This window comes from Schistocerca serialis, chromosome 7, assembly GCF_023864345.2.
Source record: "Schistocerca serialis cubense isolate TAMUIC-IGC-003099 chromosome 7, iqSchSeri2.2, whole genome shotgun sequence".
Lineage (NCBI taxonomy): Eukaryota > Metazoa > Arthropoda > Insecta > Orthoptera > Acrididae > Schistocerca > Schistocerca serialis.
Window position 1 is genome coordinate 91,654,662 of NC_064644.1, and position 24,850 is coordinate 91,679,511.

The 24,850-nt window shown below is 42.1% G+C and overlaps 1 protein-coding gene across 1 annotated transcript in view; it reads left to right on the top strand.

Annotated features, from left to right (window-relative positions):
• Positions 1 to 24,850, top strand: part of LOC126412906 (uncharacterized) — a 660,163-nt gene that overhangs the window by 321,425 nt on the left and 313,888 nt on the right. Inside the window, exon 4 of the mRNA XM_050082795.1 lies at positions 13,749 to 13,852. Within this exon, the coding sequence (XP_049938752.1) occupies positions 13,749 to 13,852 (104 nt within the window). The remainder of the gene's footprint in view (positions 1 to 13,748; positions 13,853 to 24,850) is intronic.

A 24,850-nucleotide genomic window follows, 5' to 3' on the forward strand; every position in this document is an offset into this window, starting at 1 on the left:
AACAGAAGAGTGTGTAAAAATGGAAACTGAAAAAATATTCGCAAGTATGCGGTAGGAACTTACGTTGTTTGTGGAAGCATCAAACTTCCCCACAAAAACTGTCCTACAGTAGAAACAGAATGGAAGTTGGAAGCCCATTAGTTTATTTTCAAATAGGTTTCCGCTTGCTCAGAATAACCACTCGATTTACGACAGGGTACTTCTCAGTGTTTATCAAAAATAGCAGGTATCTGCTCGAAGGGAGAACATGGTCTGACTTCACAGGTAAGGCCCCATTAAGTTTTGCGCTGAAACAGATTAATGAGAAGACTTCACCGTAGCGTCTCCGCTACCTCGAGCACATTTCTCTGCCCACGACTGATTTGCTTCACGTGTCTGACAGATCTGACTAGGCTGTGAGGATTAGAAACTTTAATGAAATAGCTATCTCACAAGTACAAAAAGAAGAACTTCAAGAGTTCAAGTCATGTTGCTTCACTTCAGCTCAATTTAGGCAGTTTACTGTTCTTGGTGGATTAAAATTATGCTGTGACATCTCTCCTGAAACCATTAGTCCACATGCACACGAATACATAATCACAGTTTTCAAACTTTATCGTAATCTGAAATATCCTGATCTGCTGCAACTGTTGTCTTAAATGCTAGAGGATCTTCTGTGATATAAGGCCGAGATCCATGAAACCTTTTTGTTCCTAATGTTTCATCCAGGGCTGTATTGGAGGTCCTCATCAGTATTCCTGGTTCCATTGAGTCTTGTCAGGAGAGGTACATAAACACCGTGGAAAGGGGGCGTTGTTGGTAGAAATAATCATAGTGTAAGATCGAACTGTTGTCTTTCAAAAATAAAACTTATCTCTCGATTCTGTAGAGCTGCTGCCCAAGGTTTATTATTTTTGGTTAAAATTGTCCTAATGTTTACATATTTCTGTGAGTTCTGTAGCCACGCATATATAATTCGTCGCTGTAAATAAAACTTTGTTTTTAGATAACTTTACGGTTTCCTAACTGATTGGTGCCGCTGATTTTCGTACTTTTACTAGTCGACAAAGATTTTGAGCTCCTTTACGCATGTATTCACCCTTCAGGTTCCATGTATATGTTACTACAAGTTCAAAGTATCCTATATACCCCGCATACCGACTCATGAGGGCGGTTAATCTTTACATATCTGAATGTCTGACATATTTTCTTTGTCGGTATAAAACCCAGTCTAACATGTTTCCGTAAATCTTATCCAACTGATCAGTAACGTTTTTAAGAAAAGAGTGAAACTGTGTTCTTGCATCCTTGTGTTTCATCCTCGCCTTTCTTCCTACAGTTGTTTAGTCGGAGAACTTTATTTACTTCTTTTCCTGGGCAGCCATTTTTGCTGGGAGGCTTGCTTCGGAAGAGGTAATTCTACATGTCTGTATTCTGGCGTGAAAATTGGCTCTGTCGGCAAGGATATTGATGACACATCCTTTTTTGGTGAGGACGATGGTTAGAGTCCTTATGTAAATACAATCTAAGACAATAAAACGACGCAACACGAAGGACCTATCCGAATGGGACTGCAATCGGTAGATGTGATGTACGTGTACAGACAAGTTGAGAAAATATGATGAGTGAATCAGCAGAAAGATCTTCACAAACTGAGCCTCTGTCCAATTGCAAGCAGTTATTTGGCTTGGAATTGATTGAAAGAATTGTTGTATGTTCTCCTGACAGATATCGTGTCACATTCTGTCCAATTGGCGCATTATTTCGTCAAAATCCCGAGCTCGTTGGAGGACCATACCCATAATGCTCCACATGTTCTCAACTGGGGGAGATCCGGCGCCTTTGCTGGCCAGTGTAGTTTTTGGCATCACGAAGAGGAGCTGTAGAAACAGTCAGTGTGTGCGGGCGGGTGTTATCTTGCTGAAATGTAAGCATAGGATGGCCTGCCATGATGGGCAACAAAATGGGGCGTAGAATATGGTCGACGTTTTGCTGTGCTGTAAGGGCGCCGCGGATGACAATCGAAGGGGTCCTGCTATGAAAAGAAATGACACCCCAGACCTTCACTCCGGGTTGTCGGATTGTATGGCGGGTGATATGTTGGCATTCTACCGCTGTTCGGGGCTGTTACAGACAAGTGTTCGCTGGTCGTCGGGGCTCAGTTCGCAGTTGGATTCATCACTGAAGATAATTCCACTCCAATGACAGTCCAGGCCGTCGTTTGTGTAAAGGCTCCTTTTTTTATTACCGAAAAATGAAAAGTGTAACGAATTGTCTTTTGGAGTTTGGCATGACACTTTGAAAAAGCTGCTACCGAAACCCATCTTTTACTGACAGAAGTATATGGCGAAACTGTTTACCATGTACGCGAGTTTTTCAGTGGTTCAAACGTTTTCAATATGGCCGAGAAGACGTTGAAGATGACTCACGCCCGGGACGCCCTTCAACATCAAAAACGGATGAAAATGTTGAAAAAGCAGTTAATCTGATTCGATCTGGCCGTCAGTTTAGTGTTTGATCGATCGCTGATACTGTAAGAATTGAGAAACGATGAGCAAGGTAAATTTTACGAAACCAGTTTAGCATGAGAAAATTGTGCGCGAAAATTTTCACGATCGAACAAATACAAGCTCGTGGAAATGTTTAAACTGACAGTTATAATATCACTGAAGATAATACTGATTTCTTGGAAGGAGTGATAACATGTGACGAATCTTGATTTTTCACTTATGATCCAGAAAATAACCGCCAATCCTTGATTTGGAAGCGCCCAACTTCACTAAGAGTCAAAAATGGTCGATTGAGCAAATCAAGATTCAAAGAGACGATGATTTTTTTCTTCGATATTCACGGAAATGTGTATCTTCAGTTGGTTCCTGAAGGTCAAACTATTAATCAACATTAGTACCTTGCAGTTCTTGTTCAACTTTGTGAGAAAGAAAAAAGACCCGAATTGTGGAAGGACAAGTCATGGGTTCCGCATTAAGACAATGCACTGACTAATATCTCATTGTCTGTTAGGAGGTCTCTATTGAAGTGCAACATCCCAGTATTAGACCACCCATCTTATTCGTGCGACCTAGCACCATGTGACATTTATCTATTCCCTAAGGTCAAATAAGCATTAAAAGGATCTAGACTTCAGTCCGCTGAAGCAGTGTAAGAAAAAGTGGCACTTGTCATCATAGAGCTCAAAGAGGAACACTATTGCCGTCCCATAGCGAGAAACACGATTTTCAGCGCCAGCGTGAACGTTTTGAAACATTGTGAGGAGGTGGACATGCTTGGCGAAAGCCTTGAGATATTTTCTTTGTGTAGTGCCATCTAAAGTCCTAATAGATGTGTAAACTTCCAGTACCTTTCATAAGAAATTTGTGGAATCCGTCATCTAGAACACTTCCATTAACTCCGCCATTCATCATAAGATTTTTTCTCCATCTAAAAGCCTACTCTCGTCCCTGTTCCATGGAAATATAAAAATAAATGGCAATTCATATTAAATATAGCCATTACAAATCGCCATATCTATTTAACGCATGGCGATACGTCAATAACAGTTACAGAAAATGTAAAAGAAAGTTCCAGGCTTTTTACATATTTTGTAGCTGTTCTTTGACTCCTCTTGCTCACACGGACAACATACGAGGTGTGTGAGAAAAGTAATGAGACTGACAACACTACGAGCGATCTGGCAACGCTGTGTTGCTCTACTTGTGTAGACCGGTGTGTTCATCCCTCCCAGATGCTCAGTCCTACGTTCCGCTCTCTAAGGCCATCACGTGATTTTTGAGAGCGCCATCGGTCAAGTTTTGTTTTTGTTGTGCGTTACGAAAACGTAACAGGGCAATTTAGACCAAAATTACGCCATCAAGTTCTGTGTTGAACTTAAGGAATCCTTGAGCGTGACTTTTAAAAGTTGATACATGCCGATGGGGAACATTCCTCATCAAGAGCACAAGTTTTTCGCTGGCACAAATCATTCTTGGAAGGCCGAAAACGCGTTGATGACGAACATTGCTCAGAGAGACCTTCAACTTCAAAAAACACAAGAAGACGTAGAACTTGTGCGTGTTCTTGTGATATCAGACCGACGTTTAACAATAAGGGCGGTGGCTGATCTGTTACACACTGTCAAATTTTGACAGAAGTTTTGCACGTGCGAAAGGTTTGTGCCAAAACGGTGCCCGAAAACTTCACAATTGAGCAAAAGGACGATCAAAGAAAGGCGTGCGTTGATCTTCTTTGGATAATTTCCAAAGATTACGAATTGTTCAGTCGTGCGATCACAGGCGATGAATCCTTGATTTTTCAGTACGACCCTGAGACAAAGCGGCAAAATTAGGAGTGCCACACCGAGACATCTCTTCGGCCGAAAAAAGCTCGATGTATGATGACAAGGTCCCATGCAAACCCGGCCGCTTCCATCACGGAATTGTCTACGTCAAAAGGCATTCCTGTTGTTCCACGGCACCCTATTAACCTGATATGAGACCCTGTGACTTTTTCTTTTTCCTAAATTGAAAAATGTCTTAAAATAAAACCATTTTGGACTCTGGGGAACATTCAATAGAATATGACAGACTCGTTAAAGGCCCTACCAGGTGAATATTTTCAGCGCTGCTCCCAAGAATAGGAATAGCGACTCCGCCGGTGAAATAACTGCAGAAGGGAACTGCTTTGATGGGGACAAAGTTGTTTTTCCACAAAAGTAGAAACTTGGTAGATTTCTGAAATACTCCTCTGTGATACTGACAAGGGGGATATTGAGTCAACAATTAAATCACTGAAGACTAGGGATTCTCGTGGATATGATGGAGGATCTAGCAGAATAATAAAGAACTTTACTGCACATATTAGCCCTGTACTTAGCCATATTTGCAATTTTTCCTTTAAGAATGGTCAGTTTCCTGAACGATTAAAGTACTCAGCAGTAAAAGCGCTTTATAAAAAGGGAGAAAAGGATAATGTGGACAATTTTAGACCTATTTCTATGCCATCAGTTGTTGCTAAATTTATCGAAAAGGCTGTGTATGTAAGGATAATTAAACATTTTATTTCACATAATTTGCTATCAAACGTACTGTTCAGTTCTAGAATGGTTTAACAACTGAAAATGCTATATTCTCTTTTCTATGTGAGGTATTGGGTGGTTTAAACACAAGGTTTAGAACGCTAGAAATCTTTTTTTTTTTATTTAACTAAGGTGTTAGATTGTGTTATTCACAAAATATTGCTCCAGAAGTTGGACCATTATGGAATACGGGGAGAAGCTCACTATTTGTTGACCTCTTCCTTTAACAACTGATAGCAAAAGATCGTTATCTACAGTGTTGAGAATGACTATGATGTGGGGTCTGGTTGGGGCATGGTCAAATTGGGGCTGCCTCAGGGATCAGTGCTGGGGCCACTCCTGTTCCTTATTTGTGTAAATGATATGCTCTCTTGTATCACAAGTGATTCTCAAATAATTCTGTTTGCTAGTGACACTAGCTTGGTAGTAAAGGATGTTGTGTGCAAGACTGGCACTGTTCCAAATGGTGTACTTCATGACGTAAGTTCATGGCTTGTAGAAAATAAATTACGCTAAATCGCATTAAAACTCAGTTTTTATGGTTTCTAACACAATTCAACAAAACTCTACGTTTTAAATTCACAAAATGGGCATATGATTGGTGAAACTGAAGTTCAAATTTCTAGGTGTTCAGATGGATAGTAAACTGTCGTGGAAAGTCCACGTTCAGGATCTTGATCAAAGACTTAAAGCTGCCATTTTTACTATTCGAACGGTATCTGAAGCAAGTTATCGTTTGACACGATAATCAGTCTACTTTACTTATTTTCTTACGCTTATGGCCGGCCGGAGTGGCCTAGCGGTTCTAGGCGCTACAGTCTGGAACCGCGCGACCGCTACGGTCGCAGGTTCGAATCTTGCCTCGGGCATGGATGTGTGTGATGTCCTTGGGTTAGTTAGGTTTAAGTAGTTCTATGTTCTAGGGGACTGATGACCTCAGAAGTTAAGTCCCACAGTGCTCAGAGCCATTTGAACCATTTTTTCGCTTATGACGTATGGTATTATATTTTGGGGTAACTCTTCCCATTCTCAAAGGACATATTTGGCTCAGAAACGGTCTGTTCGGGCAATAAGTAAGGTAAGTTTGCGAACCTCTTGTCGACCCCTGTTCACTATCTGGATATTCTGACATTGGCCTCTCAATACACATATATATATTCTATACTGACGTTTCTTCATAACAGTTTCAGCTTATTTCCAAGAATTAGCAGCTTTCACTCAACACTAGGCAGATATCCAATCTGCATTTTGATCGCACTTTTTTGTGCAGAAAGGTGTGCAGTTCACTACTGCATCTATTTTCAATAAGCTACGACAAGAATTCAAAAATCTTAGCAGTAATCCACGTGCTTTCAAATCGAAACTAAAGAGTTTCCTCATGGGTCACTCCTATTATGTCGAGGAGTTCTTTAAAAAATTAAGCTGATTCCTGTGCTATATTGTTTATTGCTTTTACATACGCTTATGGATTGCCTTTTTTTGGGTTCATAAGCATTTTACTTTTATCTGTTATCACTTTTACGTTGTAATTTTATGACCTTGGAAATCTGCTCCTCAATTTGGGCTTACGGAACTACACGCGTAAAACAAAAATAAATAAAAAAATCAGTGTCATTACTTTTCTCACAAACCTCTTATAAAACGTAATCCAATTCACGTCATACATACTACAGCACACATGAAAATATCGACGTCAGTACATTAGGAATGCGGCAAACGAGGCACACTTAAAAACTCTTCCTATAAACCTGTCTAAAGAAATTCATACGTGTCAGATGCAGAGATGTAGGTGACCGAGACCGGAAGATAGCGACGTCATGTCTACTAGATTGATACAGTGGTTTGGAAGATATATGGGAACATAGGCTTTTTCGTCGCATTACATTGATGAAACCTTTTCGGATCATCGTCCGAGTCGTGAAGAAGTATTGTCTCAACGTTTCGACGAGTATCCTACGCGTCATCTTCAGGCAAAGTGCCGTGTCGGTTCATTTATAGTTCGTTTTCCTTTATAGCTCCACGACCACAGGCTCGCCCGCCGCAGTCCTAACGGGTGAGCCAGTCGCATGGTTCAAAAACAGATGTCGCGATCGCTGGTGATCATTATGGGAGGGGTTATCAAGCGTCTCCATCCAAGACGGCTGCCAGCTTCTCTTATAGCCTGCTAAAGAAGTAGACCGGAGATCTTCCTGATCTGATGTATCTATCCGTTTGCTACTTTTCCCCTTGGTCTCTTGCCCTCGATCGTTGCTACCATGACGCTTTTCTACACATTTTCTTCATCTCTTCTCACAATATTGCTAGAGAATTTGAGAATATTTTGGTGTATACGAGAAGAAAGGCACCTGGAGATCTCATGTTGCTCAATCATGGACGCATTAGTTCTTTTTTAGATCAATTTTAAGTGCATCAGCCCGTGTCAGGGCCAGAATTCAAATGTATCAGTAAACTGCTCGGATCTGGCCTTTTGGATCCACCTTTCAGAACCGTAAAAGAAGAGACAAACACGAGTGTTTTTGATAATCCGGACATTTGTGATGTTCGTTCTCCCGGTCCTGCAAGATCTTGGTCATCTTCTTCGTATCCACTCTAACAGTGTGATCTCTCACGTTCACAGCTCCCTGCGTCGCAGATAGTTGGCCCAAGATTGATGAAAGAACGCGCGTCTTCCATTTCCTTTAATCGACCTTGGAGTTGGACCTGTGCTCCTCAATCAGTTGTTATCGGTTTGAACTTGCTGATACTACTGTGTCATCCCTACGATAATGTCCTTCAGGTTTGTTAGTAGCTCAGAAAGATCATCTTCGCTGGTGGCTGAAAGAACTGCGCCACCAGAAATTCTCCGGTTGTTAAATGTTCTACCACCACTTGAGATGCCTTTAGTCTAACCATCAACTTCTTACAGCATATTCTGTTTAAATGTTGTACAGTCGATTTATTAAAACTCAAGCAATGAACTCTGAAGCACTAAACCGGCTCCTGAGGAAAGATGTACCATGGCAATGGTCTAATGATTGTGAAAAGGCTTTTTGTGAAATTAAGGATCAACCGATAAATGCTCCGTTATTATACCACCCTGATATGAATGTCGGATTCTGTTTAGCCACTGATTCATCAGATGTGGAATTAGGATCTTGTTTATTTCAAATTAGGTACATCGATGGTGTAAAAACCTTTTGTCCAATTGCATTTGCTAGCAGAGTTTTATCCACCTGTGAAAGAGCATATACCACTACGGAATTGGAAGCTTTAGCAGTTATTTGGTCTTTGAAAAGGTTTACTTATTATGTATATGGCTCAAGGATAGCCGTTTATTGTGACCACCAATCACTTGCCTTTTTACAAACTTGTAAGTTGCTGCATCCTCGCTTGTCAAGGTGGACACTGGCGCTGCAAGAATATCAGTTTCAAATTATTCATGTAGCCGGAAAAGAAAATATTATAGCTGGCGCTTTGTCAAGATCTCCAGAAGGAATAACACCTGAACTGGATGTAAATAATAAGGCAGAATTTCCAGTGCTTCTTCTTCAAGAAAATAATTACAAGTTATATTATATTCATTTGTGTAAGACAATGGCTCAGCTTCAGAAGAAGGATCGACGATGGAATGTTATAATACGACAATTCAATCAACAAAATCCTATGGTCAATTTGGAATACTACCGACTTGTGAATAATATTTTATTTTTTAAATCTTGGAAGGCTGAGAACCCAAAGTGGTGTGTCTGCATACCCGAAGAATATGAAGAACGATTAATTTGGTTTACACATTTGACCTGGGGGCATGTTGGTGTTGTAAAGTGTGCTAATAAGATTAGATATTATTGTTACTTCCCAAATATAAGGCGAAAAGTGCACAAAGTCATACAGAAATGTATTCCCTGTCGAAAGGCTAAGCCGGACAACAAAGGAAATAAAATTGCGCTTCACTCAATAATACCTGAAGCACCAAGATCACTTATATCATGTGATATTTGTGGGCCACTTCCTAGAGCCAGAGGTGGTGTTAAGTACATTATTGGATTCTGTGATGTGTTTACAAAATATGTTAAACTATATCCTATAAAATCAGCAACTGCAAGAGCTTCCGCAGTAAAGTTTGTAAATGACTACATTCCTCATGCAGGGATTCCAAAATCTATAATCTCCGACAATGCGAAGATATTTACTGGATATTCATGGAGAAAATTAGTATCACAACTAGGAAGAAAACAGATATTTACATCTTGCTATCATCCACAAGGGAATTTAATTGAACGGGTTTTTCGAGAACTAAACAGATTCATGAGAACGTACTGTCATGATAAACAAACTGCCTGGATAAACTATTTGACCGAGTTTGAGCAGATTTAATAATTTACCTCACAGTTCTACAAACTTTACCCCGAATGAACTGATGTTCAGAGATAACGAAAGAAACTTTTGGGTAGATAACTTGCCTAAACTCGAGGACACCAAAATGTCATGGGAAGAAAAATTTCGCAATGCTCTCATTAATATTACGGAGAAAGGAAGACAGCGAAAGGAAATCCATGACAGAAACATCAAACGGATTCAGACTTTCAATATCGGGCAGAAAATTCTTTTAAGAAGACACATCAAATCATCAAGGTTGAAGAAGACCATCAGAAAATGGAATCTAATTTATACAGGTCCATATATAATAGTTGATATACCGAATCCTGGTGCGTATTTATTAGCATATCCGGATTCTGGAAGAATAAAAGGATTATTTCCCCATGTAGACCTAAAGAGGTACTTTTAAGGAAAGTGTTTCAAATTAAATGAAAAGTCTGTATGAAGTATTTGAGTGTAAAAAAAAAAAAAATAATAATAATTGAAGTGCGAAGGACAGTATGCCTCAGCTACTGTGATAGGTTAAATGACAGCATGCCAAGCATCTGTGATAGTTTAATGAACAGTAAGCGATTGCTTCTGTGATAGTATAGGAATATTTAGAAAAGTAAGTGGAACTGTAGCTATTGCTGCTGTGAAGACTTACGGATTATCTGTCTACACGATGATCACCAAAGAAGCTTATGCGTGTGAAATAATATACATTCAGGGAGTGTTAATCTCCAGTGAGAATAAGTTTACTGAAACTATATGATCGAATACGGCGCTTGCGTGTGAAGTTAGTGTTTGTAAACTGACAGTTCACAGGAGAACAAATGAACCGCGTTAGGAAATTAGAATCGATTGCTACTGTCCACAGATATAAAGAGTCGCTGGTTTTTTTTTTTTTTTTTTTTTTTTTTTTTTTTGGCGCGAGCTAAATTCTATTCAAGAGAATTTAATTAACCATCTTAGTGTGTGTTTATAAAATTAGAGTTAATAAGAAAGTTCTTCATTGAATTTATAATAATGTGTCATTTTCCAGTTGGATTTGTTTATTGTTATATTGCATTCATATATGTTCATGAGAAAATGCGGCATTTGGAGTATAAAAGAGAAAAATTAATTTCAGCTGGAGAGGTCATGCAGCAAGACTTAATTAAACGTTCTCTTTCAGCAAAATTTCATTTTAATCATTTATGAGTAAGATATAATTTTTTTTTGGAAATTATCTCAAATAATAAAGTTTTTAACATTCTGACATGCTATCCACATTCGTACTTGAAACCAAATTAGGAAAGATGCAGATCTACTTCCACCTGGAAAAGCCAACGAAAAATAAATAAATAAATAAATAAAACCAGGATAAGAACCTTTTGGCTTACTCAAGAAGATGGATGAAATTATCCATGTTTTCGAAATTGTTTTCCGATCTGGAGTTGTGATATTGTGCAACTACAGTATCGATTAAGACACCTAAGTGTGGAAAGTATAAGACGAATGGATTTTTCCCATTCCTCAGATGGAAGATTGGATGGATCAGGTCCACATTTGAGTTCAAAATGAATCTAGAGGAATTCAACTAACCATTCTCTTCCGGGAATCTTTAATAGTTGACCATTCCTTAGACGAATTTCGATTGTTTCATGCCACAATCCTGAGTACCTGTTGCTGAGGTTCCTTCTGGTCTCTCAAATCCGTTAAGTCTCCTGTCCGGTACGCCAATGCGACGCCTGTCCTCCGTGCCGTGTCCCATGTTACTGTTCGATCAGTTTCACCGCAGTTCAGCAAGACATCGATGAAGAAAATTTTTCAGAAGATTGTAAAAAAAATTTGCATGTGTAAAGTTTTTTTTCTGGCTATGAGGCAGATTTTATCTTCCCTATGAATTCTAGATAACTCTCAAATTTCTAAATTATTCTGTCTTTCCTATCATCTGTGATACCTAGTTGGGGTCTAAGCCTCCAGGTTTTCCGGGGTTTCCCTGTGAAGGCCAGTTCCTGAATAGGTAGACCTGATTAACAAGTATATAAGTCCATCTTCCCTGGTTGTGTACGTGGGATGCGGGTATGCCCCAGTACACGTGAAAGCAACAACTAGGTATCTAGGTAACGAAGATACCAAATCTCTTTCAGTTCTTTTAATCAAAAAATTCTTACTAACTTCTTAAAATTTATAGGAACGTATGTTCCACAAATTCTAACGAGTTAGCTAAGCCAATAGTTAGCTCACAAAGTGGATACATATCAACTTTGCTCGCTGCGAGGGGCGATGTAATGTCTCTTGCAGCGGTCTCTCCGCGATATTTTCAGAAATTTTATAAATTATATAACTCAGTACATATCTCGAAATATCTCTTCTCATCTTACCGATTATCAATGCAAAGTAGATTCAAGCCCAATTATTCGTTGGAGCGTCCATTTACTCCATGGAATAGCTTCTCTGCTATCTATGTTTTCTCTTGGGAAAAGAATGGAGGTCTTCTTGCCGATTAGTCGTGAAAGAAGGATGTATATGTATGTATTGTTGAGCTAGTCGCCATCTTGATGAGATTCTGTATGAGAAGGAATTTAATACATGAACTAAACTAAAGTAAGTGTGTTCGCGTATTATTTAACTGATTATTATTGACAGTGTCTGCTTACTACGCTGTGTTGCACGGGATCAGTGGGGAACGTCTGATTTACACTGGACGAACCTGCCGTTTTGTATGCTCAAGATATCCAGTTACTTCAAGTAAATAGGCTAACACGGTCTTACCAGCAGATCTCCGGTCTTCCCCATGTGATCACCGAAAGTTAATAATTATTACAAATGTTTTCAGGAGATCGACTGACAATTTTCGTCGCACCGAGACTTCAAAATGGCTTCACTGCCTTATGGACTTTAAGTTAAGCTCAATTTAATCAGGATAGAACAGTATTGAACTGTGTGAATGTGATAAGCCTGCTTTGTGAATGAAAATTCCCTTAACATAAGGATGTTTTTACTATCCTGATCAGTGAAGCTAAATCAGGCCGGTGTGAGAGAGATTTATAAATTGTAGATCCCACACAAAGTATATTAAAGGGGGATAGGACAGAATCCTGTCTGAACACCATTTGATGAACTGAAGAAATCACACGTGCCAGCATTTGTCTTCACAGCTGCTAGGTGATTCAGCTTCTGAGCAGTGCTGTCAACAGTGGTAGGACACCGAACTCTGCGAGCACCTGCCATAATTTGTCCCAGTGAAAGGCTTCCCTACAGTCAAGAAATCAGAGAAAAACCGGAACAAAGAGTTCTTGCAATTTGTGAGTTATGCATCATATATTGAGGGTCTGTTCGCGAAATCCTTTTCCAGCAATAAAACCTGCTTGTTCTTTGGATATCTGAGGCTGAGTGTTCGGCTTCAAACGCTGGTTCGACACTAATGAGGAAGCGCTCTGCCGAAAGGATACTTTGTAACTGGAAACTAACCTACGCTATCTGTCGACACTGAACGTCGTGTGAAAGATGCGATGAGCAATATTTGTTTGGACTGTCTCTAACTACATGTTGCTAAAACAAAATCGAATTCCAGAGGAAATGTGACTGACGGTTCTTAGGAGAGACACCATGTAGTGTCAGTGTACTAGGACTCATCATAATTCTCTGTCAGTGTACTTTACGGGTATAGCCTACAGTGAGTGCTTCTGCGTGTTAGTGTATCGTTTGATTCATTCCATATCCTCCAAGGCTTTGTTTCGTGGCGAGATGTAGAGAAACTCATTGATGATAGTGTTGCATTCTGCATGCCCGAATAATGGAAAACAAGGAACTGTGTTTTGCCCGAACACGGAATCCTCAAAATATATTTATTAACTTTGCCATTCAATACAGTGAGCAGGTGTCTTTGGTACCACTTGTTCTGATAGCGGGACAGTTGTTTGCAGTTGTGATCTTGATATCTTGATTACGTTCCATACATGTTATATCGCTGAAGTCTCCGTCGGAAGTTTTTCGCAGTTCCACAGGAAAAAATATGTAGTTTTTATTAAAAATAAAACACAAATAATGTCATAATTAAGTAGGACTAAAGGTTAAAAGTTAGTTGCGTACGCTAGTAAATACGCCAAACTGCTTCGATAACTTAGCGGAAAGTACACCTCCATCGAGTTACTCGTTATTGGTGGTCAGTCTTACGTTCCGCACCCTGTACAGTACGCGCAGCATTTATCTGTGGTGAAGACCATCTGAACGTCATCTGGCAGTTCAGACGGTTCAGCCGCCGTTACGTTTGCACATTTTTTGAATTTCCATGACAAATGTTGTGCCAAACACAGCAAATAACTAGTTAGTGTGATGTGTCCGTCTAACTCTGCGCTCCCGCTTGCTGTTGCAGGTTGTGGAAACGGGAAGTACCTGGGGGTCAACCCCCTGGTGTTCAAGGTGGGGGTCGACCGGTGCTGCAGTCTGGCCGAAGTGGCGCGGGAGAAGGACCACGAGGTGAGTGCTCGCTCCTGCCCAGGTTCGCTCAAAATTTGGTAGCGAGGTGCGGAAACGACGGTCTGTAGCTACCAGAACGGAAGCGTGGCGAAAAGTCGCTGTGCTAGGTACCTCCGTGGCCGGTCATCGCTGCCGGTCCGCCCTACCACATTACCTGCAGGCTGCGCTGACGCCATCGTAGAATCAATGTGGATGACACATCGCACAGACAGCTGCTGTGTGGATAAAGTATTTACCGGTACTAAACTTCGTCTGCTATTAGCGGTATAGTTACGCCTTGTCTCTAACAGCTGCTGTGCTTACTGTCTTTGATATAGAATGAAATTTTCGTTCTACAGCGGAGTGTGCGCTGATATAAAACTTCCTGACAGATTAAAACTGTGTGCCGGACCGAGACTCGAACTCGGAACCTTTGCCTTTCACGAGCACTTGCCCGAGAAAGGCAGAGGTCCAGAGTTCGAGTCTCGGTCCGGCACACAGTTTTAATCTGCCAGGAAGTTTCATATCAGCGCACACTCCACTGTAGAGTGAAAATTTCATTCTAGAAACATCTCCAAGGCTGTGGCTAAACCAGCTTTCCACAATATCCTTTCTTCCAGGACTGCTAGTTCTGCAAGGTTCGCAGGAGAGCTTCTGTGAAGTTTGGAAGGTAGGAGACGAGGTACTGGCAGAAGTAAAGCTGTGAGTACCGGGCGTGAGTCGTGCTTGGGGAGCTCAGTTGGTAGAGCACTTGCCCGCGAAAGGCAAAGGTCCCGAGTTCGAGTCTCGGTCCGGCACACAGTTTTAATCTGCCAGGAAGTTTCATATCGGCTTTGATATATTTACTAATTGGGAGTTTACGGTACAATCATCGTGAATAATAAAAAAGCGGTTCCATTAATTAATATTTATTTGAGGTATACAATTTTGTTCTTCTACAGAACTGACAAAGCGTGTACTAAAGTCTCATTCTTTCTCCTATATTTATCGTCTCACACGCTACGTATATTACTCAAAATTTACTGTGTACTTGTAATATTTCAGAAGTCCTGTTTTCTTTCGCAAGTACCGACCAACCTGGCACCACACGAAATAAAATAATAACCAAAAGTTGATGATTAGGGAATCGTTATGTGACCAAAGACGAACTGAGACTAACTTCCCTGCACTCTATATTTCATCATTAGCTTTTCGACATCTTTCGTGACGTTTTGGGCTATTTCCGTCTCGACTGCCACCGGAAAATTGTGTTATGAATCTTTCACTTTTAGTTAATTAAAAACCGATTTAATACAGGAAATGTATAAGGAGATTTTTCCCTCGAGCCACATCTGTGGCCTATGCCTATTTATGCACTATGTATGCACTATAAATGTTGATTCTACATTTTTGACATCTCCAGAAATGCCAGTTTTGATTATGTTATGATGATTGGAAAATGGGTCTCGGCCCGAAACTTATAACCGAATGAATAAAAAGTAAAAATTTACAGCGTGGACTGGTTTTTCGTTCCAATGATGAACAGAAATTCGTGACCCAAGCTATCCCAGCATGCTGGGATTTCGTCTGCGTATTCTGATTAATTCTCGTTGCTAAACCATACCATTTTCGCACCAAATTTCTAACACATTCTGCCGTCTCTTTACATGCTCTAAAAGTACTCCCCACTCCACTACGCGCCACTGCCGTGCCACCTACCGCTACACATGGCGCCTGTGCACGTGCGCCTGTGGGAATCTCTTGCCGTCTTATACCTGCAGACCCGCAGGTGCCCCACTATGACTTTACCACCAAAGTCAAGGACGGCCAGGTGTGCGGCTTTTTTACAGTCGTGGCCGGTTAAATATATACAAGCCAGGCTTTTAGCGAAGATGTAGAGAAAGTACACCTAAGGCAAGTTCTATGCTAATCGCTTAAGCTTTTGCCCCTAGTGTTTACATCGAAAGGGTGTTCTCTTTCATAAACACCCAATGGATAAAAGAACACAACAAATTATAAACTGACACAGTCACAAAAATGCTGTTGTTGTAGTGTAATTATTAACTATCCTGTCAAGATTTCCACGAAATGATTTATGTTGTGACCAGGTGAAACTATTTTCGTCCGGACACAAATGTGGGTTCTTTGACTGCTCCGGCAGAAGGCGTGAAATTTGAAAGAGATCATGTATCAGATGAGAAACACGCCTACAAATTTTTATTTTTGTCATACAGCTCCTTCTGTGTCAGGGCATAGGAGCCTGTTACTAGGAGGAGAAAAAATATTCACTACTGGCCATTAAAATCGCTACACCACGAAGATGACGCGCTACAGACGCGAAATTTAAACGACAGAAAGGAGATGTTGTGATATGCAAATGATTAGCTTTTCAGAACATTCACATAAGGGTGGCGCCGCAGGCTACACCTACAACGTGTTGACATGAGGAAAGTTTCCAACCGATTTCTCATGCACATACAGCAGTTGACCGGCGTTGCCTGGTGAAACGTTGTTGTGATGCCTCGCGTAAGGAGGAGAAATGCGTACCATCACGTACCCGACTTTGATAAAGGTCGGATTGTAGCCTATCGCGATTGCGATTTATCGTATCGCAAAATTGCTGCTCGCGTTTTCCGACATCCAATGACTGTTAGCAGCATATGGAATCGGTGGGCTCAGGAGGGTAATACGGAACGCCGTGCCGGATCTCAACGGCCTCGTATCACTAGCAGTCGAGATGACAGGCATCTTATCCGCATGGTTGTAACGGATCGTGCAGCCACGTCCCGATCCCTGAGTCAATAGATGGGGACGTTTGCAAGACACCAACCATCTGCACGAACAGTTCGACGACGTCTACAGCAGCATGGAGTATCAGCTCGGAGACCATGGCCGCCATTACCCTTGACGCTGCATCACAGACAGGAGCGCCTGCGATGGAGTACTCAACGACGAACCTGGGTGCACGAATGGCAAAACGTCATTTTTTCGGATGAATCCAGGTTCTGTTTACAGCATCATGATGGTCGCATCCGTGTTTGGCGACATCGCGGTGAACGCACATTGGAAGCGTGTATTCATCATCGGCGTACTGGCGTATCACCCGGCGTGATGGGAAGGGGCTGCCATTCGTTACACGTCTCGGTCACCTCTTTTTCGCATTGACGGCACTTTGAACAGTGGACGTTACATTTCAGATGTGTTACGACCCGTGGCTCTACCCTTCATTCGAGCCCTGTGAAACCCTACATTTCAGCAGAATAATGCACGACCGCATGTTGCAGGTCCTGTACGGGCCTTTCTGGATACTGAAAATGTGCGAATGTTGCCTTGGCCAGCACACTCTCCAGATCTCTCATCAACTGAAAACGTCTGGTCAATGGTGGCTGAGCAACTGGCTAGTCACAATACACCAGTCACTGCTCTTGATGAACTGTGGTATCGAGTTGCAGCTGAATGGGCAGCTGTACCTGTGCACGCATCCAAGCTCTGTTTGACTCAATGCCCAGGCGTATCAAAGCCGTTATTACGGCCAGAGGTGGTTGTTCTGGGTACTGATTTCTCAGGATCCATGCACCCAAACTGCTTGAAAATGTAATCACATGTCAGTTCTAGTATAATATATTTGTCCAATGAATACCCGTTTATCATCTGCATTTCTTCTTGGTATAGCAATTTTAATGGCCAGTAGTGTATGTATGTATGTATTTATTGAATTGGGGACCTAGAAACGACGGAGAGGCTTCGTCCCCGTCTTAGCCCTCAGTGGCACGCAGCCCCATAACAGTCTACAGCAGTCCACTCACCCCACCGCCGCCCCACACCGAACCCAGCGATATTGTGCTCGTTGGTCCTAGACGATGATACTGACAACAGTAGGTGAGGCCTCACACTGGGGTTAGGTTCTTTTAAGTTCGGCAACGTTTTGAGCTCAGCGCCAGGGCACTGAAGAGCTTAGTTAGTGGCGTGGTCCTCAGGAGCGACTCCAATACACCGTTGCGGCTTGCAGCGAAACATCGCCAATGTCTGTGTTATCGATCTAAGTTGCCGTCTCTTGTGTGGCAGAGCTGTGATCTCTGGACTGTACCACAATTTCCAAAGAAAATAACTTTTTTGTTAAAGTGTATTTAAATGAAAATATTAATACTCAGTAACAGATTATTGTTTTTTGTTTATAAGTCTAATTCAAATAACTTATTGAATATCTTTTCTTTTCCCATCGCAGAAGAGTAGATAACTGTTTATTTTCTTTAATGAAGCCTTTTCAGTTTATTTTGACGTAAGATTACCTGAGGAAGAAGGCTGACCATTTCTACATCTACATCTACATCTACATCCATACTCCGCAAGCCACCTGGTGGTGTGTGGCGGAGGGTACCCTGAGTACCTCTATCGGTTCTCCCTTCTATTCCAGTCTCGTATTGTTCGTGGAAAGAAGGATTGTCTGTATGCTTCTGTGTGGGCTCTAATCTCTCTGATTTTATCCTCATGGTCCCTTCGCGAGATATACGTAGGAGGGAGCAATATACTGCTGGACTCTTCGGTGAAGATATGTTCTCGAAACTTCAACAAAAGCCCATACCGAGCTACTGAGCGTCTCTCCTGCAGAGTCTTCCACTGGAGTTTATCTATCATCTCTGTAGCGCTTTCGCGATTACTAAATGATCCTGTAACGAAGCGCGCTGCTCTCCGTTGGATCTTCTCTATCTCTTCTATCAACCCTATCTGGTACGGATCCCACACCGCTGAACAGTATTCAAGCAGTGGGCGAACAAGCGTACTGTAACCTACTTCCTTTGTTTTCGGATTGCATTTCCTTAGGATTCTTCCAATGAATCTCAGTCTGGCATCTGCTTTACCGACGATAAACTTTATATGATCATTCCATTTTAAATCAATCCTAATGCGTACTCTCAGATAATTTATGGAATTACCTGCTTCCAGTTGCTGACCTGCTATGTTGTAGCTAAATGATAAGGGATCTATCTTTCTATGTATTCGCAGCACATTACGCTTGTCTACATTGAGATTCAGTTGCCATTCCCTGCACCATGCGTCAATTCGCTGCAGATCCGCCTGCATTTCAGTACCATTTTCCATTGTTACAACCTCTCGATACACCACAGCATCATCTTCAAAATGCCTCAGTGAACTTCCGATGTCATCCACCAGGTCATTTATGTATATTGTGAACAGCAACGGTCCCATGACACTCCCCTGTGGCACACCTGAAATCACTGTTACTTCGGAAGACTTCTATCCATTGAGAATGACATGCGGCGTTCCGTTATCTAGGAACTCCTTAATCCAATCACACAATTGGTCTGATAGTCCATATGCTCTTACTTTGTTCATTAAACGACTGTGGGGAACTGTATCGAACGCCTTTCGGAAGTCAAGAAACACGGCATCTACCTGGGAACCCGTGTCTATGGCCCTCTGAGTCTCGTGGACGAATAGCGTGAGTTGGGTTTCACACGACCGTCTTTCTCGAAACCCATGCTGATTCCTACAGAGTAGATTTCTAGTCTCCAGGAAAGTCATTATACTCGAACATAATACGTGTTCCAAAATTCTACAGTTCTGCACATCTGTTCGACGTCCCTTCTTGAAAACGGGGATGACCTGTGCCCTTTTCCAATCCTTTGGAACGCTACGCTCTTCTACGCCTACGGTGTACCTACGGTACACCGCTGCAAGAAGGGGGGCAAGTTCCTTCGCGTACTCTGTGTGAAATAGAACTGGTATCCCATCAGGTCCAGCTGCCTTTCCTCTTTTGAGTGATTTTAATTGTTTCTCTATCCCTCTGTCGTCTATTTCTATATCTACCATTTTGTCATCTGTTCGACAATCTAGAGAAGGAACTTCAGTGCAGTCTTCCTCTGTGAAACAGCTTTGGAAAAAGACATTTAGTATTTCGGCCTTTAGTCTGTCATCCTCTGTTTCAGTACCATTTTGGTCACAGAGTGTCTGGACATTTTGTTTTGATCCACCTACCACTTTTACATAAGACCAGAATTTCTTAGTATTTTCTGCCAAGTCAGCACATAGAACTTTACTTTCGAATTCACTGAACGCCTCTCGCATGGCCCTCTTCAAATTACATTTCGCTTCGCGTAATTTTTGTTTGTCTGCAAGGCTTTGGCTATGTTTATGTTTGCTGTGAAGTTCTCTTTGCTTCCGCAGCAGTTTTCTAACTCGGTTGCTGTACCACGGTGGCTCTTTTCCATCTCTTACGATCTTGCTTGGCACATACTCATCTAATGCATATTGTACGATGGTTTTGAACTTTTTCCACTGATCCTCAACACTATCTGTACTTGAGACAAAACTTTTGTGTTGAGCCGTCAGGTACTCTGTAATCTGCTTTTTGTCACTTTTGCTAAACAGAAAAATCTTCCTACCTTTTTTAATATTTCTATTTACGGCTGAAATCATCGATGCAGTAAGCGCTTTATGATCGCTGATTCCCTGTTCTGCGTTAACTGTTTCAAATAGTTCAGATCTGTTTGTCACCAGAAGGTCTAGTATGTTATCGCCACGAGTCGGTTCTCTGTTTAACTGCTCAAGGTAGTTTTCAGATAAAGCACTTAAAAAAAATTCACTGGACTCTTTGCCCCTGCCACCCGTTATGAACGTTTGAGTCTCCCAGTCTATATCCGGCAAATTAAAATCTCCACCCAGAACTATAACATGGTGGGGAAATCTACTCGAAATATTTTCCAAATTATCCTTCAGGTGCTCAGCCACAACAGCTGCTGAGCCAGGGGGCCTATAAAGAAATCCAATTACCATGTCTGAGCCTGCTTTAACCGTGACCTTCACCAAAATGATTTCACATTTCTGATCTCCGTCAATTTCCTTCGATACTATTGCACTTCTTATCGCTATAAACACGCCTCCCCCTTCACTGTCCAGCCTGTCTCTGCGGTATACATTCCAATCTGAGTTTAGGATTTCGTTACTGTTTACGTCTGGTTTCAGCCAACTTTCTGTCCCTAGTACTATATGGGCGTTGTGACCGTTTATTAATGAGAGCAGTTCTGGGACCTTTCTATAGACGCTCCTGCAGTTTACTATTAGCACATTAATATTGTTATTCCCTGTTACATTTTGCCTACTCCTACCTTGCCGCGTCTCAGGAGGCGTCTTGTCGGGCCTAGGGAGGGAATTCTCTAATCTAAAAAAAACCCCATGTGCACTCCACACGTACTCCGCTACCCTTGTAGCCGCTTCCGGCGTGTAGTGCACGCCTGACCTATTCAGGGGGACCCTACATTTCTCCACCCGATAGCGGAGGTCGAGAAATTTGCACCCCAGATCTCCGCAGAATCGTCTGAGCCTCTGGTTTAAGCCTTCCACTCGGCTCCAAACCAGAGGACCGCGATCGGTTCTGGGAACGATACTACAAATAGTTAGCTCTGATTCCACCCCGCGAGCGAGGCTTTCCGCCTTCACCAATTCCACCAACGGCCCGTACGAGCTGAGGATGACCTCTGAACCCAGACGGCAGGAGTCATTGGTGCCGACATGAGAAACAATTTGCAGTCGGGTGCACCTAGTGCTCTCTATCGCCGCCGGTAGGGCCTCCTCCACATCTCGGATAAGACCCCCCGACAAGCAGACAGAGTGAACACTGGCCTTCTTCCCCGACCTTTTCGCTATTTCCCTAAGGGGCTCCATCACCCGCCTAACGTTGGAGCTCCCAATAACTTGCTGAAGGAGCAGCCACATGTCCACTCACAGGCAGAGCGGGCGATGTCACACGGCCAGCCTGCTCATTTACCCTCCGCCTCGTGCGCCGCGAACGCCGCTGAACCCGCCGCTCCCCTTGGGGAGAGGGTGGCCCAACCGCGCCCGGTACCCGCGAAGATGTCTCGACAGCAGGGACAGTGGGTGAAGCATGTAAAACCTGGGGTGTACCTTGCGACGCACCAGACTCCCCACTGCCGCTACACTCCGAGGCAGCAGCCTGAAGACGGCTGACCGCGGCCATCAACACGTTCAGCTGTTCGCGGACAGTGGCCAGCTCCTCCTGCGTCCGTACACAGCAGTCACACATCCTATCCATCCTAAGAAATCAATTTACTGTAGAGGGTTAATCAACTTTTAACTAGATTGCTAATTCACTAAAGGCGGCTGACTATTGACTAAACTGTGATTGCTAGCCACTTCTTGTAGAAAACAAAGAAAATAGCACTACCTGTCTCTGGACTGTATTGAAAACAAACACTAGCACTACTGGCACTATGGTTGACTAAAGGGACTCGCTCTGACTGTATTCAAAAGAAACACGAAATCTGTGGAACACTATTAATAGCACTCGACAAATAAAGCTTCCTAAAAGCAAAAACACACGGAAGAAAAAGTGACAAGTAAGAAAAATACAGTTAATATTTAAATTAAGGTACCTCGCTACACAGCAGACGTGAAGCAGACGGCGGTTAGGACGACACTGACACTACTAGCACTATGCCTGACTAAAGGGACTCTCTCTGACTGTATTCAAAACAAACACGAAATCTATGGATCACTATTAATAGCACTCGACAAATAAAGCTTCCTAAAAGCAAAAACACACGGAAGAAGAAGTGACAAGTAAGAAAAATACAGTTAATACTTAAATTAAGGTAGCTCGTTGCACAGCAGACGTGAAGCAGACGGCGGTTAGGACTGGTCAAATACTTGCTATCATAACTGCCAAATGATGACGCTGTTTACTGATATTTTAGTTTCAGTACGTTTAAGGTTGACCTCAGAAAAAATGACTGCAACTGACTGTTATTAAACGACCTGAAATACCAAACTGACTCTCTTTCTGTTTATAATAGTTAGCCTTGTTTTTAGGGCAAAATGTCCAGCTAAATATTTTTCTGTTTTTGGACGTCGCACCCCTGCCTACTTTCACTTTAATATAGCTTGCAATAAGATGCTCGAAATGCTCAAAATGAATGATGTACTGTGACATAAACCATCACATCTGCGAACCACAAGCATTCTCTCTCAAGGAAATATACCTTTAAACTGACTGTGCCTCACCAAGATGGTAGCTTTAACTGGTGTAGCTGCCCTATCCAAGAAATACTGCGGGTCAAAAGACATCTTTGGGCAGGGTGAGGAGGGGTGGGGGGGGGGGGGGAGGGCGTAACTGTAATAAATTTAGCGGAGCATTTGCTGACATAATTTATTTATAAATATTTACAAGTACAAAGTAAGACCATCTAACATCTTTGTTTACAATTTAACAACAAATCTATTCTTGTTTTAATTTTTATTCCATAGGACCACAGTACCACTGCCAGTCGATCATCAAACGTGAAATTACATCTGAGGCTAATAATGAAATAAACTGAACCCCAAAACGGGATGAATAATTATAGTTACATATCCCTTTCAAATTACTAATATTGTCACCGTTAGCTGCCTAAGACCAAATCAATAAATAACGATTAAGAACCAATGGACAGAGAATGGATACATTGTCATGACTCATCTCCGAGCATCCTATTGGAATGTTATGTAAGTGCAAACTAGGAGAGGTGAATCATCCGCTAGTCACTAGTCCCTACTGTAAAAATAGTGTTTTCTAAATTTCATTCATTTTATAAATAGTTACAATTAAATGAACCGAAATTATTCCTGCAGTGACTAGATGCAGCTCACTGGGGTCAGAATATTCAACATGGTTGTGAAAATATGAGGTTTGTCTCTAATTACACAAACTTATCCAAACAATGATTAACGATACAAATTGTTTTCAGGTCTTACGTTCACATAATGACTGCAGCTGTCACTTTCCGACTGTAGCATGTTGCCAACAACGAATCTCTACGAAACTATCTGGCAGATAAATGCCTCGAATCTTTGCCTTTCGGAACCAAACTCTCTACCGCCTGACCTATTCAAGGAGGACTCAAACCGCCAGTCACAACTTTACTTCCGCCATTGCCTTATATCCTACGTTCCAAACGCCACAGAAGTTCTTCAGCATATCTTATAGATCTACTACATCTACATACTCCGCAAGCCACAGTGCGGTTTATGGCGAGGGATACCCTACACCACTACAACTCGTTTCCTTTACTATCCCAACCGAATAAGAGCGTGCAAAAGTATAACACGACACAGAGAATGCTCCACTGAACAATCTGAGGTACGGAACCTGGGGTCGGAGAAGCCACCTTAAGGAGGCAAGGAAGTAAACTTGTCAACCGATTTGTCTAGGATTACTGTGCTATTTATTTACATGTATATTCTTCATTTAGTGGAAGGAAATTGTCCCATGACAGAACGAGATATGAATCAACGACAGACCCATTCATTGCTTACTGCTATTCAGAGACGTACAGTACAGTAAGATGAAGCAGTACCGGTGCAGTTTCGCAACTCGTATATGGGGTTTCTCTCGATCGACAATTATGGGAGACTGGTTGATTGGAAAGAAGAAACGAGGGACCTAGCAACATGTGGACCGCTTGCTCACCCGATTTCAAACAGGAGGTACTGAAACGTGTTGCACTGAACAATACTTGTCGTGGGGCGCTACACATACTAGCGTGTGGCAAGTACTCCACGAATAACAATTATATACATATCACCCACAACGAGTCCATGTAATGCTTGTGACCTGCTTTGCACCAAGGGTCGCATTGCGTCAGCGGTTGCTCCAACAATGGATTAATCGACCATATTTCCTCCAAATCGCCCTGCTTACTGAGGAGGCCTCTTTGATCGTGATGGTATTTCGTAAAACAGGAATAACCTCGTGTGAAATGACGAAAACCCTTACTCTGTAGTAGAGTCACACCATCAAGTGTTCATCTCCTAAGCTGGCTTCTCTGACCCCAGGTTCCTTGCCTCAAATTGTTCAGAGGAGCATCCTCTATGTCCTGTTAAATTTTTCCACGCTCTTACAGAAACACCCCGTATATGCCTCCGTAAGAGCCCTAACCTCTCTAACCGGCTGGTGTGGCCGAGCGGTTCTAGGCGCTTCAGTCTGGAAGCGCGCGACCGCTACGGTCGCAGGTTCGAATCCTGCCT